The sequence below is a fragment of the Corylus avellana genome, chromosome 2 (assembly GCF_965113065.1).
Source record: "Corylus avellana chromosome 2, dhCorAvel1.hap1.2, whole genome shotgun sequence".
In the NCBI taxonomy this organism is placed as follows: Eukaryota; Viridiplantae; Streptophyta; class Magnoliopsida; order Fagales; family Betulaceae; genus Corylus; species Corylus avellana.
In genome coordinates this window covers 7616167-7632175 of record NC_142491.1, presented here as the reverse complement: position 1 = coordinate 7632175, position 16009 = coordinate 7616167, and the positions used below count along the sequence as shown (strand labels likewise).

General features: G+C 34.7%; 2 protein-coding genes across 4 annotated transcripts; one reads left to right on the top strand and one right to left on the bottom strand.

Annotated features, from left to right (window-relative positions):
• Nucleotides 1–1253: 1253 nt before the first annotated feature.
• Nucleotides 1254–4295, top strand: LOC132162071 (L10-interacting MYB domain-containing protein). 3 transcript variants are annotated; one of them, XM_059572328.2, is made up of 4 exons: nucleotides 1318–1353; nucleotides 1526–1591; nucleotides 3173–3553; nucleotides 3635–4295. In XM_059572328.2, the coding sequence occupies exons 3-4, from the start codon at nucleotides 3194–3196 to the stop codon at nucleotides 4181–4183; spliced, it is 909 nt and encodes a 302-aa protein (XP_059428311.1). In that variant the 5' UTR covers nucleotides 1318–1353; nucleotides 1526–1591; nucleotides 3173–3193; the 3' UTR covers nucleotides 4184–4295. The 3 variants fall into 3 exon arrangements, with proteins under 3 accessions (XP_059428305.1, XP_059428311.1, XP_059428319.1); XM_059572322.2 differs by lacking the exon at nucleotides 1526–1591 and having other exon boundaries at nucleotides 1254–1353; XM_059572336.2 differs by lacking the exons at nucleotides 1318–1353; nucleotides 1526–1591 and adding an exon at nucleotides 2170–2298.
• Nucleotides 4296–5742: 1447 nt separating this feature from the next.
• Nucleotides 5743–11220, bottom strand: LOC132172774 (uncharacterized). Its single transcript, XM_088512522.1, has 9 exons — nucleotides 11037–11220; nucleotides 10721–10848; nucleotides 9837–9934; nucleotides 9306–9508; nucleotides 8499–9185; nucleotides 8211–8359; nucleotides 7632–7853; nucleotides 7051–7200; nucleotides 5743–6105 (listed from the first exon to the last, which is right to left on the bottom strand). The coding sequence occupies exons 1-9, from the start codon at nucleotides 11218–11220 to the stop codon at nucleotides 5743–5745; spliced, it is 2184 nt and encodes a 727-aa protein (XP_088368648.1).
• Nucleotides 11221–16009: the final 4789 nt, after the last annotated feature.

The window sequence follows — 16009 nt, the reverse complement described above, 5'->3', positions numbered from 1 at the left end:
AGTAGAGAATATCCAGTTAATGGTCAGTATCTCTTTAAAGAGATTTTGAGGCCATAAATAAGACATCTGTCACATTAATAATAATAATAATAAAAATTATATATATATATATATATATATATATATATATTTTAATTAATTATAAAATCAAATTATTAAAAATTAAGAGGTGGCCAAACCACCCTAGTTAGGGTTGGGAGTGCCTTCGGCCACCCTATGACCCTTGGGGGTGGTCAGGGTTAGATCTAAAAAAAAAAAAAAAAAAATCGTTTGGCCATTGGAGATGGCCGGACCACCCCCAATGACCAGATCTAAAAAAAAAATTATTTCTCCCTTGGGGGTGGTTGGACAAACCCCAAGGGCCAAACGATTTTTTTTTTTTTTTTTTTTTTTTTTTTTTTTTTTTTTTAAAGTTTAGGTTTAGGGGGTGGCCAGACCACCCCAAGGGCTGGGTTGGCCGAAGCCACCCCATGTCCCATGGGGGTTGCTGGTGGCCAAACGATTTTTTTTTTTTTTTTTTTTTTAAGTTTGGGTTTAGGGGGTGGCCGGACCACCTCTCAAAGGCCATGGTGTGGTCCGGCCACACCTGGCTGGCCATTGGAGTGGCTCTCAAGCCACCCCTATCTAAAATGGGGTGGTCTGGCCACTTCTATGGCTAAGATGGGATGGCCAGCCACTCTTTTTTTTTAAAAAAAAATTATTTATTAATTAATTATTTATTTTTTTAATCTGAAATATTATGTTTTTATTTTTATTTTTTATAGTGGGACATGTGTCCTATGAATAGAGATTTTCGGCTGCCATGAGGTAGCCAAGGGTCAGACATTTGACTTTTTTTTTTTTTTTTACATTGAAGAAGAGAGATATTAAAGTAGAATTCAAATTTGAAGTATTAGTACCAAATTTAGGATGATCGAATTCCTTTTAAGTGATACCATCCCTAAAGAGTTAACCTTCTACCTATAGATTTTAGTTTTAAATCTAAAAATAAGTTTTGAGGCATTAGAAACTAAATATTAACTCATAAATTATTATTATTATTATTATTATTATTTTAATATTTATCGTACGCTAGGCTGCCAAAAATTTGGCAACTGCATAGCAGGGCTCGTGTCCTATTTATGACTCTAAAGTTTATAAGATAGAAATTTCAGCCATGAATTAAATATTTTTCGATCCAGGAGAATTGCTGGCTTAGGAGCGACGCTGATTTGGGTTTAATGAAATATGAAAATGGACAAAAATACCACAGTTGTTTTACATAATAACAACTATGCCAATCTATAAACCCTTTTTTTTCGTTCCACCTGATCGAGAAAGATTCGAAGCCGAAGATTGCTTCCCTTCTGGTCGGTAAGTCAGAGCTCCTCTCCTCTTTTCATTTTCTTTCGTTCGTTCTTTCTTATTGGACTTAACTTCCCAAAATTCTTTCATTTTATTCAAAATTCTGATATATTTTTATTTGTTTCATAATATCAATTTTTATTTGCACTTTTTTTTTTTTTTTTTTTTTTTTTTTAAAAAGAAAACGCTCTTTGGGGGATTGAAACCCCAATTTCCGTTTCGTTGGTGGGATTAGAGCAAAGAGAAGGTGAGAGAATTTAATTTGAATTTTATTCTGCTTTCATATGGCTCTTCAAACATAGAATTTCTGAGGAATGAGTATGAATCAAACGTAGCTCATCAAGATTGTTGTGCCGGATTTTAGAGGGTTGATAGTGTTTATATATCTTTGGGAACCCAAATGCTGAAACATATGAGATTTTTAGTTTGTTTTTGCTCCATCTGTCTCTTGAGTAGAATTTTCCTTGGAAAGGTGTTTCTTGGGGTATTCATATTAATTATTAGGTGTAAAAGGTGAAAAAGTGCCTGAAACTAATTGAAGATACTAGATTTTGCTTTGTAGGAGGAGATCCTTCAAGATGAAAGGAGTCTTGAAAAATATACTTTTCGGTGTAAAAGTTTTTAGGAAAATTTTTCTGTGGAAACAAAGTGGGTGTAGTGATTGAGTAGTTAAATGCTTATTTTCATTTTCATTTTTAACTAGTTTTAGCTACCAAACAGTGTGGAATGCTCCATTTATTAAAATTCACCAAGAATAGAACATTTTGAAATTCTTTAATAGCCACTTCAAACCCAATCCTCATTTCGTATACAAGGTTTTTTTTTTTTTTTTTTTTTAAGACATGGCACTCATCAAGCAGTGAGGAGTCAATGCATCTTTCAAGATTTACTTTCAGGATTGGAGCTAAAATTGATCTTGAAAAAATGTCATCTTAAAGCTACTAGCAAAACAAAGTAAGTTGTAGATTTGTGGGATGATGCCAATAATTTATTTCACTGTAATTGGTGGTGTACCAGGTATATGCAGAACTTGTGGACTTAAATCTCAATTTCCATGTTATCATTATATTTTGCTGTTAAAATTTCAGTAATCATGTGAAATTTTAAGTTTTGCTTGAAATTTTGCTGTTCTCGAACCTTGTGAGTGTCATCACCCAGGCATTGATAACGTTTAAGATGGCATGGGTCCAGAAAATAGTAGCAGATCTTCTACAAAACTCAAGTTTTATGAATGCTTCTTATTGAATTGATTTTTCTTCATCTTCATATTCCTTGAGCTATATCTGGTTCTTGGGAAGGTATATTCTCTGGATATTTCTCATTGTTGTTATTCCTGTGGTACGCACAATATCATTTATACTTTGGATGATATTGCTGGACTTCTCCAGGATGATTCTATTTCTTCTTTAAAATGCTATCATTTTAGGTTGGATAATGAACTTTAGAGTTCCTTTCATGTCCTAATATTTAGTGATATGTATGCTCAACTAAGCCTTAGAGCCGGTATGGTATTACGTTTGGTAAATTACCAATTTACCCCCACTAGTTTTACTTGATTCGAAATCCATCCAACCAAATAAAATACACACACACACACACACACACACACACACATATATATATATATATATATATCGCCTCCCATGTTTGACAATTTTATATTTTTATTTGATAAGCTTCAAACAAAGTGTGTACGTGTAGTCATGGGGTGGGTTTTCTATATATACTTCCTTAAATCATGTTGTTTTTCTAAATTATACTATGTGGTATTTTGGATTAAATCTATTTTGATTCCAATCACAAACTTACTTCTTCTCTAATTTATCAGCCTATTTATTGTGTGAGAAACATGACTAAGAAAAGCCAAAGCAACGATGCTGCTGCACAAACTCAAGATGCTCAGACAATGAGGGTAATTTGGACTGATAAAATGGTTGAGGATTATCTTGACGCATGCATTAGTGAGATTTATGCTGGTAATCGCCCAGGAACACATTTCAATAAGACAGGGTGGAAAAATGTGGTAAACAAATTTAGCGCGAAGACTGGTAAACGATATTACTATAAACAACTTAAGAACAAGTGGGATAATTTAAAAAGAGATTGGAACATTTGGATGAGATTGGTAGGAAAAGAAACTGGCCTTAGATGGGATCCGGTGAAAAAGACAATTGATGCTACCGATGCTTGGTGGGAAAAAAAGTTGCAGGTATTATGCTTTTACCTATATGCTTTTGTTTATATAATTCATAAAGATTTATTATTGATATTTGAATGTACCCAAATGTAGGAAATTCCAGAAGCAGCTAAGTTCCGCACTACAGGTTTGGCTCATGTTGTGAAGGTGGAAATATTGTTTACAGATATAACTGCCGCCCGAGAAGGACCTTGGGTGCCATCCTCTATGCTGATTCCTGATGATATTGGTGCCACAAATGGTGTAGGTGTAAGGTGTGATGAAGGCAACGATACGGTGTTAGAGGGTTTAGGTGACTTGGATGACGAACCTAATCTCAGTGCACATGAATGTAGAATGTGTGATAGGAAAAGGAAGAAAGAAGTTCAAATTGTTAGTCAACATTTGGGTCGTATGTGTGATATACTAGAAAGTAGGAGTACAATGCCATCTAAGCGTCCTGATAAACTTGGATGTAGCATTGAAGAGGTTATGGATGTTGTTCGAGGGATATCTGAGATAGAAAATGACATTGATATGCTTATGATTGCGAGCGAGGTACTCCTTACAAGATCGCATAGAGAGATGTTTGTGGCCCTTAAGGAGCCAAAGTTCCAGATTGAATTCCTCAAGCGAATGAGAAATGTAAAAATTAGCCATTGAACCGCCGTGAAGTTGTTTTGTTAGGGATAATTTTTAGGTTATTCTTTTTTAAATTTTGTTTGTTATAAACTATCTCAAAAGTTGTAAGGATTTGTCTTCATGCCTTGTTTTTTATGCGCTAAATAATTTGAAGCGTTGCGAAGCTGCTTCAAAAAAATTATGCCTTCTTATTTTAACGATGTTTATTTCTTAGTATTGCATCTTCATTTTGTGCTTCTTTCTTCCTTTTCCTTTATTTATTTATTTCTACACGGTGCTTATAAAAAGTGTATTGGGCATATTTTTTGCTATTATTTATGTTATGTACTGGAAATTATTTAAGGCACCAATTACTGCGGACTATACATGAAGGCACCAACGTTATTGAATTTATTTGAAGGCCCCTATTGAATGATTTTTTTTTAAAAAAATTATTATTGACAGCATTTGAAAGCATCAATTATCTTGACCTAATATGTGAATGCACCATATATTACCAAAAACATTTGAAGGCACCAAGACGACTAAAAGCATGTTTGGGATTGTGTTTGAGAAATATAGCTTTTAAGTCAAAAAAACGTTTTTTTTTGGCAAAAACTTTATTTTTAAACTTTTGTCAAAAGTGTATTTTGGTCATTTTTAAACTTTTTGGACCCTTTAAAGCGCTTTTTATTTTTTTACCAAACGAGTACGTTTTTCTTTAAACGGATTTTTTAAGTGTTAAAAGCACTTTTAAACTTTTCAAACGTAATCTCAAATATGCCCTAAATATTATGACATCAACTACTCAATTCGAGTTAAAAATAAGAAACTAAACCATTACGAATTTTTTAAGAAAACCATATTAACCATTTAAATATCCTTTTTTTGTCCTTTTTCCTGCTTTTAAAAGCACTTTTTAAATTTTGTTACCAAACAAGTGTAATAACTTCCAAGCACTTTTGACTATAGATTTGATTTGTTTTTTTAGATTGTAGTAGTCTTTAGGGTATTTGGCTCTCTTATACTCTTCCTGTACAAGAGCTTAGCCCTTTTCTTTCAATAATATTACCATTATTCATAAAAAAAAAAAATAATAAATAAATAAAAAAATAAAAAAATAAAAATTGTATTTAGATTATCTAATTCATCGAATTTCCATTTCTCCCTCCTAAACCCAACCGTCATCAACACTCTCGATTTGTTTCTAAGGGGCCTTATTGCAGGCCAGTTTCTCAAACTTTTGTATTCCACTGCCATATAGAACTTGAAAAAATGATTAGAAATTTTTTTTGATTGCTTAACATTCTTCTGTGCATAAAATTTATTTTAGATTTTTTTTTTCTTTGCTCTCCTGGTCTTTTGAATAGCAAAGAGTAATTAACATATAAGTGAAGTTGGGTCCTCTATGGTCTTCTAAGCTTGTAGTATGGAGCAAGCATTCTAATTCATCTGTTTGTTTGTTTGTTCAACAGATGAGATTATTAAAACTAGCAATTTTAAGGGAGCAATATGTAAAGAGATTACTAGCAATTTTGCAATAATTATTAATTTTTGACAGGCTTAGCTTTCACAGAAGCTCAAGATATGGAACATCATATCTACATGACCATCTCATCATAAAGTAACCCACTTTTCTTTTGTGATACTTCTGTTTCACATTCTTCTCTTTTCTTTTCACCCAAAGTAGACATTTCATGCCCAATGGACACACATCTACTTGAAGAACTGAATTTTGCTGGAGGTGACAGTGGAAGTGTTACATTAATCTGATTCAGGTGACTTATTGATGTAGATTCTCTACTGCAGCTTCCATCTTCACATGGTGTCTCAGGGGACTCTGGCATGCTACACTGCGATTTGCCGGAGCCGGGCATGCTACCGACTGAATCCAATTGTGCCGAGGAGCAGTCTCTACCGCAAATAGGGTTGCATTCCATTATGTAATCTAAAGTTTCAACCACCTGCATTGAAGTGTACAACAACCATGCATATTAGATTTTTGTTAGTAAGAAGAATTACTAATGTGATAAACAAATGTCTATATATAGCATGAACAAATAACGAAGAGAATGCAGAAGAGATAACTATTTAGGCAGAGATAGGATTTGCCATGTTCTTGGTCTCTCACATGAATCTGTAATATACAAAAAATCTATGAATACAAACAAATGTATATACACATAAATGCATGGATAAACCTAGTTCCGGCAGATGCATATACACATAAATTTATAAATTTCCTGTTGCTTTCTTTTATGGTCAAAATTCAGCCAAAAATCTACAACATTTCTTAAGCTCTTCTGATAACAATGATGTGATTGTTGAAGACACCCAAGTGCACCAATAGGTTGTCTAATGATCATTTCAGAAGTCCTGCCAATTCCTAAGAAATCTGGTTGCATTCCTTAAACATGGAGGATTTAGTTTATGCATAGGCAAAGGCAAATTCAGGCAATGTGTCCAGAATGTAAAAAAGCACTGGAATTCTTAATGCTGTAGTTTTCACACAAAGGCTATACACATGGAGACTAACTGTTACGAGAATGGAGTTTTATGCGGAACAATTATTAATATTAGAATATATTAAAATATATGATACAGTAGGATATTTTATTGTGTTTATTTTTATTTGATATTGTGTTTATTTTATTCTATGTAAGAGTCTTAATGACTCAGCCCTAGTTTATATTATAATAAAAGCTTATGACTCAGCCTTAGAAAATATTATAATAGTTTGTCTATTTAAAGGTTATTATGTTATGAATAAAGCAACTAGAAAATTAATCCAAACTTTATGTTTGAAAATGTTTTAGGTTTCCTTCAACGAATCTAAAGGGTTTAGGTTCCCTCAAAACCTAATAATCTATCCCGTTACTTGTATGTAAAAGCATTCACGTAACACTAACCTTATCCATCGTCAATCTCGCAGCAGGATCCCTGGTGAGACATTTTTCTGCCATTCGAACCATCCAAAACAGTTGATGGACATCATGCGAGTCCATGATCCTTTGGTCAATTAAACGTGGGTAGTTCTTTTCTTTTAATAGTGGTCTTGCCTGCATAGAAACGAAATCTGTGAAGATAATGAAGAATTGTGACATATACTCAAGAATTGTTAAAATATTATTTAAATGATTAAATTTATCCTTTCTTATCGGCGTAAGATTTAGAAATAACTGGTAATTCAATATAGTTTAGAGCCAAGGTATTGAGTTCTTCACATTTTCTAGCAGCTTAAACTTTTGGGTTTCGGGATAATTAAAGGACAGAATTGTCTTGTTATTAAATCCTTTTGCTCATTTCCCTTCTTTATTTGTCCCCACTCAAAGATATCAAATAGCTACTTTCTTAAGAAATTAACATGAGAATGTTCTCAACAGGTCAAGTTTCACCAGAACATATCAGAAATAGCCAGCATTGGCATTAAGATTGACTATAAGACACTAATTCATATGAATAAAAAACTTTAAGGTGTTGAGGCTGTTACCCATCCCACAAGACTTCTCCCTTCAAGTCTCTTGTCTGTAGTCCTCATCCCAGTTATAAGCTGTAATAGAACCACCCCAAAAGCATACACGTCAGTCTTGGGTGACACTTTTCCACATTCTGCATATTCTGGTGCCAAGTATCCGAGAGTTCCAACCACTCTTGTCTCTGAGGATTTATCTGGGTCTTCATTTTGAGGTCTTGCAAGGCCAAAGTCTCCTAGCTAATAATAAACACATTTGACATGTTAGATTGACATCTATGGCATAATATGTTTTAGAATCAGTTAAAAGAATTTAAGACAAATACAAACAATCTTCAAATGATGCAACATCAGTTGATATGGTATGACTTGGCTAGGTGCTTTGCTCTAGCAGGTGAATTTTGCAATGATGATAATAGATCCTACTATTAATAGTTTTACAAATATGTAAAAGGGACAAAGCTAGATATCATAAGTTTAAAAGGGTGCCTTTTACATATGTCAAATGGTAGAATGACTGTATTGTAACTATTTTATAGATCAATAGGCAGATAGGATCTTAAGAACTGATTCAAAAGCATGATTTTGGGTTATTACCAGTGCTTCATAATCATGAGTTATAAGGATGTTGTTTGGTCTCATATCTCTGTGGATGAACTGGTTTTCATGCAGATATTGCAAGCCTTTGGCAGCTCCTGACGCTATTCTTATCCTTTTTTCCCAGCTGAGGGGTTTGCGGCTGTGTTCTGCAGCATTTCAGCAAACGTTCCTCTTTGATTAGATTTCCCTATTTTGCAGTAGTTAGTATCAGAGAAAAAATACATTTCAAGTATTGTATAAAGGGTATCTATAGTAAGGAATCTTTTGATTTTATTTCATTTTTACTTGATAGATGTTGATCCAGGGAGCCGTTGCAGACGTATTCATAAACGAGCAGCCTGCGGCTTCCTTCTGAACATGACCCCAGTAGCCTGACCAGATTCTTATGTCTCACTTTGCTAAGTACATGAACTTCAACCTTGAATTCTTTCTCTCCTTGAAAACTTGCATTTTTATGTTGCTTAACAGCAATCTTCAATCCATCCACTTCTCCACTGTAGACAGAACCAAATCCACCTTCTGATATGAAATTCTTTTTTGCAAATCCCTGTGTGGCAGATGTGAGCTCCAAATAAGTAAACTCTCTCCTCCACTCAATTTTTGGTCGTCTATTCTTGCAGATAGAACATAGGTATTCAGGATACTCCTCCTCCATCTTGCTCCCTGCATTAAATGCTTCTTTTGTCCCAATCTCTTGATTATTGGCTGTGGACAATGGGGATTGCTCTCCTGCTGTTTCTTGTTCTGTATTTGTAGTGTTTCCTTCCTCTTGAAACTGAATAGGAGAACACTTTACCCCAGTTAAAACTGAACTTGATGCTTCACTATTCTCCAGAGTTGAAACTCCAGTTGACATCAGCTGCTCACTTGGTGAGGATTTAGAAACTGAAGTAGAAGTCCATTGACCACAGGGTTGACAACCATCAGAAAATTGCCCCTTGTCTAAGCTGGTCTTCTGATCACTTGGTGATTCTGTAACAGTGCAGACTTTGGTGCATAAGTTCTTGTTGTGATTGTGGATATGGACAAATTTGTATTCTTCAAATTTAGACACCAAGAACTTTCAGGTTAAATTTGGTCAGATACACTTACTGTTACTAGATTGTTCTTCATCTGGGCTCCCTGGAACCATTTTATTGTATGTTACTAGGCTCATAGTGCTGCTTTCATTGGACACTTTGCTGTTCCCTATTGCTTGTGGCGCTCTCAACAATTGAATGCTGTTGCTGCGTTTCATACTTGAGATACCACATGAAAGCATCTCCATGAAGTATTTCTTGTATTGCTTCATCTGCCTGTGCAAAACATTATATAGCAAGCAGATTTTTTAAACCAATTATTTGATTGCCTTCATATCTTCTATCTTTATTTATTTTTCTATATAAATTGCAGTTTTTTTTTTGTTTGTTTGTGAAGATTATTAAGTTCATCTGACATGTTTTAGAAATCTTCAAATGAATAGAAATCTTCAAGTGATTTAAAACAGTGACTTCAAATGAGCTGCAACTTGAATGTTGATTTCTTAAGCTTGAAACCTTAAATTTTAAACAAGTTAGAAGTTGGTTTTAAATATAGTGTACAGTAATCATCAGAATAATGTCAACAGTTTAACGTTTGACTCACCTGTCGAGTATCACCCATGTTGCCTCCAAACTTTTGGCGGCCAGTAGAGCAACCCTCTTTGGACATGCTCCTGCTTGAACCTCTATATGGAACTCAATCTGAGAAATTTTCATGTGCAAAAAATTGTCCAATTAGCCATTTGATAAATAGGGGATGATGTAGTAAACTTTTTCCTATAAGTTGCAGTACTAAGAATTGCTTTTGAATTATAACAACCACTAGAGGGTACCTTGTTTCTGATCAGTCAATAGTTTGCAGAAAGTTTTTGATGAAAACAAGATGGAGAGGTTTGATATATTTGAGGAAATTCAAAGCATAATAGTGCTGCTGTTACTTTATAAGTTTACATTCTTAATGTGTGAAGTTTTTATATGTGGAGATTATGAAATATTAGCAATAAAGTTGGCCTATATAGATGATATCCTTTACTCAATCTGTCAATGCTTGCCGGTTAATGATAAAATTCAGAATCAGATTTCAGAAGCTCCAGGGTGAAGCACTGAAATGAAACAGGATATAATGGTTGGCTACTACAAAGTACAAAGGTACAGATGTTTATTGCTCTTTATTCTTAATTTGAGCTTTTAGATTAATTCTCCTACCAATATAAGAGCCTGTTTGGAATTGCGTTTGAAAATTAGAGCTTTTGAGTCAAAAAACGCTTTTTGGCAAAAGCTTTATTTTTAAGCTTTTGTCAAAAGTGTGTTTTGGTCATTTTTAGGCATTTTGAACCCCTTAAAAGCACTTTCAATTATTTTGAATGTTAAACGTACTTTTACGCCCGTCCCCTCAAACGCACACCCAAACATGCCCTAAGTCATCTCTCTAGTTTCATGACTATGGACTAGAAAAATATTTAGTCTGGCTGCAACTTTAAGACTTACCTTTTCTGTTTTGCAGTGCTCAGAAATTTCCTTGATCTCCTCATTGTTAAGGTACTCTTCCTGCTTTCTGTCAAGCTCTTCCTGAATGATTATGTTGTTTGTTTTGTCCACCTTGATCTTGTATCCCACTGAAAGCAACAAGAAAAAGAAGAAAAGGGTGTAGGGGAGAAGAAAAAAGTTAGCAAATCTGTCTAGTGTGACACAGCAGTGAATTATTATTATTATTTTTTCTTTTTTGCTTCCATATTACTTCAATTATGTTCATTATTTATTTATTTTACTTTAATCAAGAAGAAAAAGAAGGAGAAATCCTTACTGAATCTCCCATTTCTTATGAAAGAAAACGTACTAGGATCAGTAACATGGTGAAGAACTCCAAGAATTGTAACCACATCCCCAGCCTTAAGTGAAAAGCCTTGCAGGGCAGCTCTGATTGCGCCTGGACTAACATCTCTTGATGCATCCTGGATCACCAGTATCCTCTGAGCCTCTTCTGGCATGATTTATCTTGAAGATGTTCTATATAGTTTGAACTTTCTATATGATATTGTGCTGAAGAGAACATAATAAAGTAGTAAAATTAGATTTTATGCTGTGATTTTGTTGATATCTTTCATCATTTATCTATATATATTGTGTGCTAATTATTGAAGACAAATAAATGCATTGTAGATGATGACTAAAAGGAAAATGATTGAGAATATTTTACACCCACACCCCCCCCCCCCCAAAAAAAAAAAAAAAAAAAAATTATGAAGGGACAGAACTCAATGATGTTCACAGATTCTGACAAGTGAAATAGAAAGTTGAGAAGGGTGTTGGAGAATCAGGCAAGCATCTTCAATAATGTTAGTTCAAGCGCATATTCGGATATCTTGGGAGTTTCTTCACTCATGTTGTGGGAAGAAGATCAACTTTGGTCTTGGTTTATAAGCTGCAAATTCCTATGCTACTTTCCAAACATAACAGCCATTTTACTGCTGATTCTTGGACTCCAGCCAGCAGCAGAAATAAATTAATGTGAATGATGAAATCAAAGCTCCTTAAGAATTCTGTCCTTGTGGGAGTGTGCCTTTTTTTTTAATCTTCCTATGATTCCTTTTGTTGTAATAGTTGATAGGGAATTTGCCTATGTTTCAGCCGGACATGATTATAAAATTTTCTAACAACCTACCTTAAGCTGGTTTCGCTGGTTTTATAAAGGGGTGACAATTTGTGTTCAAGTGTTGGGCTCAGATTGTGTTTTGGTATGGGTATAAGCTTATATAAGTTAATTCTAACCCGACCCATTTTATTAAATGAGTCAAACTCTTCAACACTAATTCGCTAATTTTGTATTGGGTTCGTGAATTGTGTCAAAAATTGTTAGCCATGAATGTCTTGTGTCGATTAGAGGTGAAAATATGGTTACGGTTAGTGGTTATTAGCTAAAATCGTTAACCGCAATCGCCTGGGCGGTTAGCAAAATTAGATAACCGCCTTTGCTAACCGCTTTTTAAAAGGGAAAGAAAAAGAAAACAGAAAAAATCAAAACGAATATATATATATATATATATATATATATATATATATATATATATATATATATATATAACCACTAACTGCACCGTCCTAGGCGGTTTCTCTAAATCCTAAAATCGCTAACTGCACTGCTTTACACGGTTATCGATTTTTTCTAATTGCCTTCAAAAGCGAGTAGGTTGCTAACGAAGTTAGCAGGTGATTAATAACTGTTTGTTATTTCAACCCTAGTGTCGGTTTGGGCTATGTTGAGGGATGAATAAAGATTATATAGGTTAACCCTAATTCGATCTATTTAAATAAATGTTATAGACGTTTCAACTCTAATCCGTTAATTTATTTTGTATTGAATTTGCGTGGAAATTGCAAATTTGTTTTTTTTTTTTTTTTTTTTTTTTTTTTTGGCAAAAACATAGTGACCAAGATGAGTCTTCACCTGATCGATTATGTGAAAATAATCGCCGTGTATAAGTAATTTGTCTTTTCATGCTTTAAAAAAAAGCCCTAGAAAAGAACGCCAAGATTTTTGTTTTTGTTTCTATACCTTTTTGTGTCCAAGTTGAAAGCACACGCACACACGTGGGTGTATGTGAGTATTCTTTTGGCGTTTGAACTTTGAATGAAAGAATCGGTGAAAGATGAGCTTGTGGTAAACACGCTTGCTTTAGACAATATTAATTAAACCCTAATTTTATCTTCAATATTAACTCTATTGATTCTCACTCTCAATTGCTATGGACTTATTTTGATTTTATAAATTACAAGGAAATCCATTGTGATTGGCAAATTGACCCTATCATTGCGCATAATTTGGCTAGATGGGGACACTTTTACCTCCATGGTCGGAAGCATTTCAATATGTTCTCAATCTTTTAATTTTTGCAATGTTTATGTCAATTTACCATTGGGTTTATAATGTCTCTCTTTCACGATCCAACCATGGGTCAATTTCAGAATTTTTTGTTTTTGTTTTGTTTTGATTTTTTTTTTAATCTTATACACCCTGGTTAGAACAAATGGCTTATATTATCCCGAGCATAGAGAGTAATACTGAAATACTAGTGGTTGGCCGGGTAGTCGGAGTGAAGTGAACGGGGTGCGGGGGCACGATTAGGTTGTGGGGTACAATACGTGGTATTTGAAGTTTTTCAAAATACGTCCGTACAATTAGAGTTTTTTTATATATATATGTTATATTGTAACCCTGAATCGTTAATAGTAAAATATAGTCGCATTCTCTTGTGGACATAGGCACCTTGCCGAACCACGTAAATCTGTGTCTCAACTCTCTATTGTTCTCTCTCTCTTTTCAATTTTATATTATTCATTATTGTTGTGCACAGTAACAGCCCCAATAATAAATTAGTGAAAACATTGCAAAAATTGAAAGATTGAGAGACATTTCAAATAGGAAATAGGATGATAAATTGAGGAGAATTATGTCCACACAAGAGGGGGAGGGGAGAGAGAGGATTCGAATTAGTGATCTCCGCTTCATGAGGCGTGATTCTTAACTGATAGAGCTACCTATTGAGGATATATATATATATATATATATATATATATATATATATATAAACCATGCTTGTGACTGGCTAAATAATGGATGACTATTGGTGGCATCTATGTTTGAAGCCTGAACATGAATTTGGTCCAGTAAATGGATGCAAGTTCATTTTCCTTGATTTTATAAACTCATTCCAGCATATGTACAGATATGAATAAATGGTTTATTCTGGATAAGGTTCATCTGTATTTGGACATTGTCTGGATACAGTATAATTTTTAACTCACCACAGAGCAGTAGCCAGTAGTCCCCATTATTAGATATTTAGATAAAGGTTCATTTTCCTCGATTCTGGTGGTAATAACCAAGTGGAAGCTTAGTGACAAAGCAAATGGAGACAAGGGAAAGTTAATTCTATATTCTACTCATTCTTACCAAAAAACAAAAAAGAAAAAGAAAAAAGGAAATGCTGTATACTATACCTCATGTCATCACCTCATCTCTCTAGGGGTGAGTGCATGTTAGTCGAATCAGTGTCGGTATGAGCATTTTTCACTCACTACACTGACGTAGTCAGCGATGTCGGTAAATTCACTAATGTACCGATAAGAGGATTTCCGACCATCATTGCCACTACCAAGTCGGTGGCGGTGACCGTTGGTATAGTTAGCAGTTGAGCTAGTGATCTATCCATCGTGAGGGGTGTGCAGTACTTAACACCAAGGGAGAGGGAAGAGGAAGTACTTCTGACTCATAAAGGAGAGGAAAGTTGAAGGGGTCCAAGGGAGGTGTCGACGTCGCTGGTCTCGACAAAGAGGGCGGAGGGAGAGGAGTCGTGGTCATAGGCCACGATGGAAACGACAAGAGAGAGAGAGAGAGTATGAGAGTTAGGGGTCTTAAGTTTCAAAAGTGATGAATATATAACGCAGTTAAAACTACATCGTTTTGTTCCCAAGAAGTAGTTCAATCGGCTGGGACCATGCCTAATAAAGCGAATGTTACTAGTTCGAATCCCCCTCCCCTCTCTTGTGCGGATATGTCAAAAAAAAAAAAAAAACCACATCGTTTTGTTTTGACAACGTTTTTGGTAAACTAATGTAAAAAGATTAAAAAAAAAAAAAAATGTTGCTGGTGAGGCTGAGTTCAAAAATCTTCATCGTCTATCGAACTAACCGACATAGGTGACGATTTTTTCCTACCGCCTACCAGTTGCCGATCATTGGTAGTGGGGCGATCAATAGGCGATTTCATTTTGATTTGCGCACCCTTACTCATCTCATCCCATCAGCCTATAGTGGGATGAGAGTACAGTATATAGTATAACTCAAAGTTTTATGGTAATATATTTTGATTAATGTTATTTAGTAGATTCATGTACAACTATCACACAATTGAATGATGTATCAGTAAAAATCAGCACATAAATTTAGAGCAGTATATGCGGTGGCGGAGGCAATTATGGCCTTTAACTACATTCGCTAACCGCACCGCCCGTCTAAGGTAGACAGTTACCATGTTACCAACCGTCCTCACTGTCGGCTAGCGGTTATTTATGCTCAAACCGCACTGTGATAACCGACTGTCAGGTATGGGCTTTTTAAGCCTATTTTGGTGTTTTGGACTTCTTTTTAGGGCATGTTTCAGACAGTTTTGGTCCTGTTTTAATATAAAATAAGACTTTAACATAAAACACTATAAAGCTACAACTTTTAAAAAAAATAAAAAAATGTGACCATATTCTCATTGATGAAATTTCAAAACAAATGGAGCAATTAGGGATATGAAATAGGATCCTCTTCGGTCTATTTTGGACTGAAAAATATCTAGTTAATGGTCCGGATCTCTCTAAAGGATTCCTAAGGTCATATATGAGATATCTGTTTATAAATAAAAAATAATAAAATAAATATATTTTAAAAAATAATAAAATAATAAAATAATAAAAATTAAAAAAAAAAACTATGGGGTGGCTTAGGGGGCCACCCCAAGGGCCATGCGGTGGCTCCGGCCACCCCAAACCAGCCCTTGTGGGTGGCCAAAGCTACCCCAAGGGCCCTTGGGGTAAATCGACCACCCCCAAATGCCAAATTAATTTTTAGTGACTTTTTTATTTTTTTAATTTGACCCTGGCTTCGGCAACCACATACTGGCGGCTTGGAGAAAGCCACCTCGGCCTCAAGTGGGGTTGAAAAAGAAAAAAAAGGAAAAATATAAAAAAGCTCCCTAAACTACCAGCCGTTTTCGATTTAGCCCATGATGTT

Coding starts and splice junctions, on each gene's coding strand:
- LOC132162071 (XM_059572322.2), top strand. CDS start 3,194: ATGACTAAGAAAAGCCAAAGCAACGATGCTGCTGCACAAACTCAAGAT. Junction 3,554..3,634: donor GGTGGGAAAAAAAGTTGCAG/GTATTATGCTTT, acceptor ACCCAAATGTAG/GAAATTCCAGAAGCAGCTAA.
- LOC132172774 (XM_088512522.1), bottom strand. CDS start 11,220: ATGCCAGAAGAGGCTCAGAGGATACTGGTGATCCAGGATGCATCAAGA. Junction 10,849..11,036: donor CATAAGAAATGGGAGATTCA/GTAAGGATTTCT, acceptor TGTTGCTTTCAG/TGGGATACAAGATCAAGGTG. Junction 8,360..8,498: donor CCTGGATCAACATCTATCAA/GTAAAAATGAAA, acceptor GAAATGCTGCAG/AACACAGCCGCAAACCCCTC.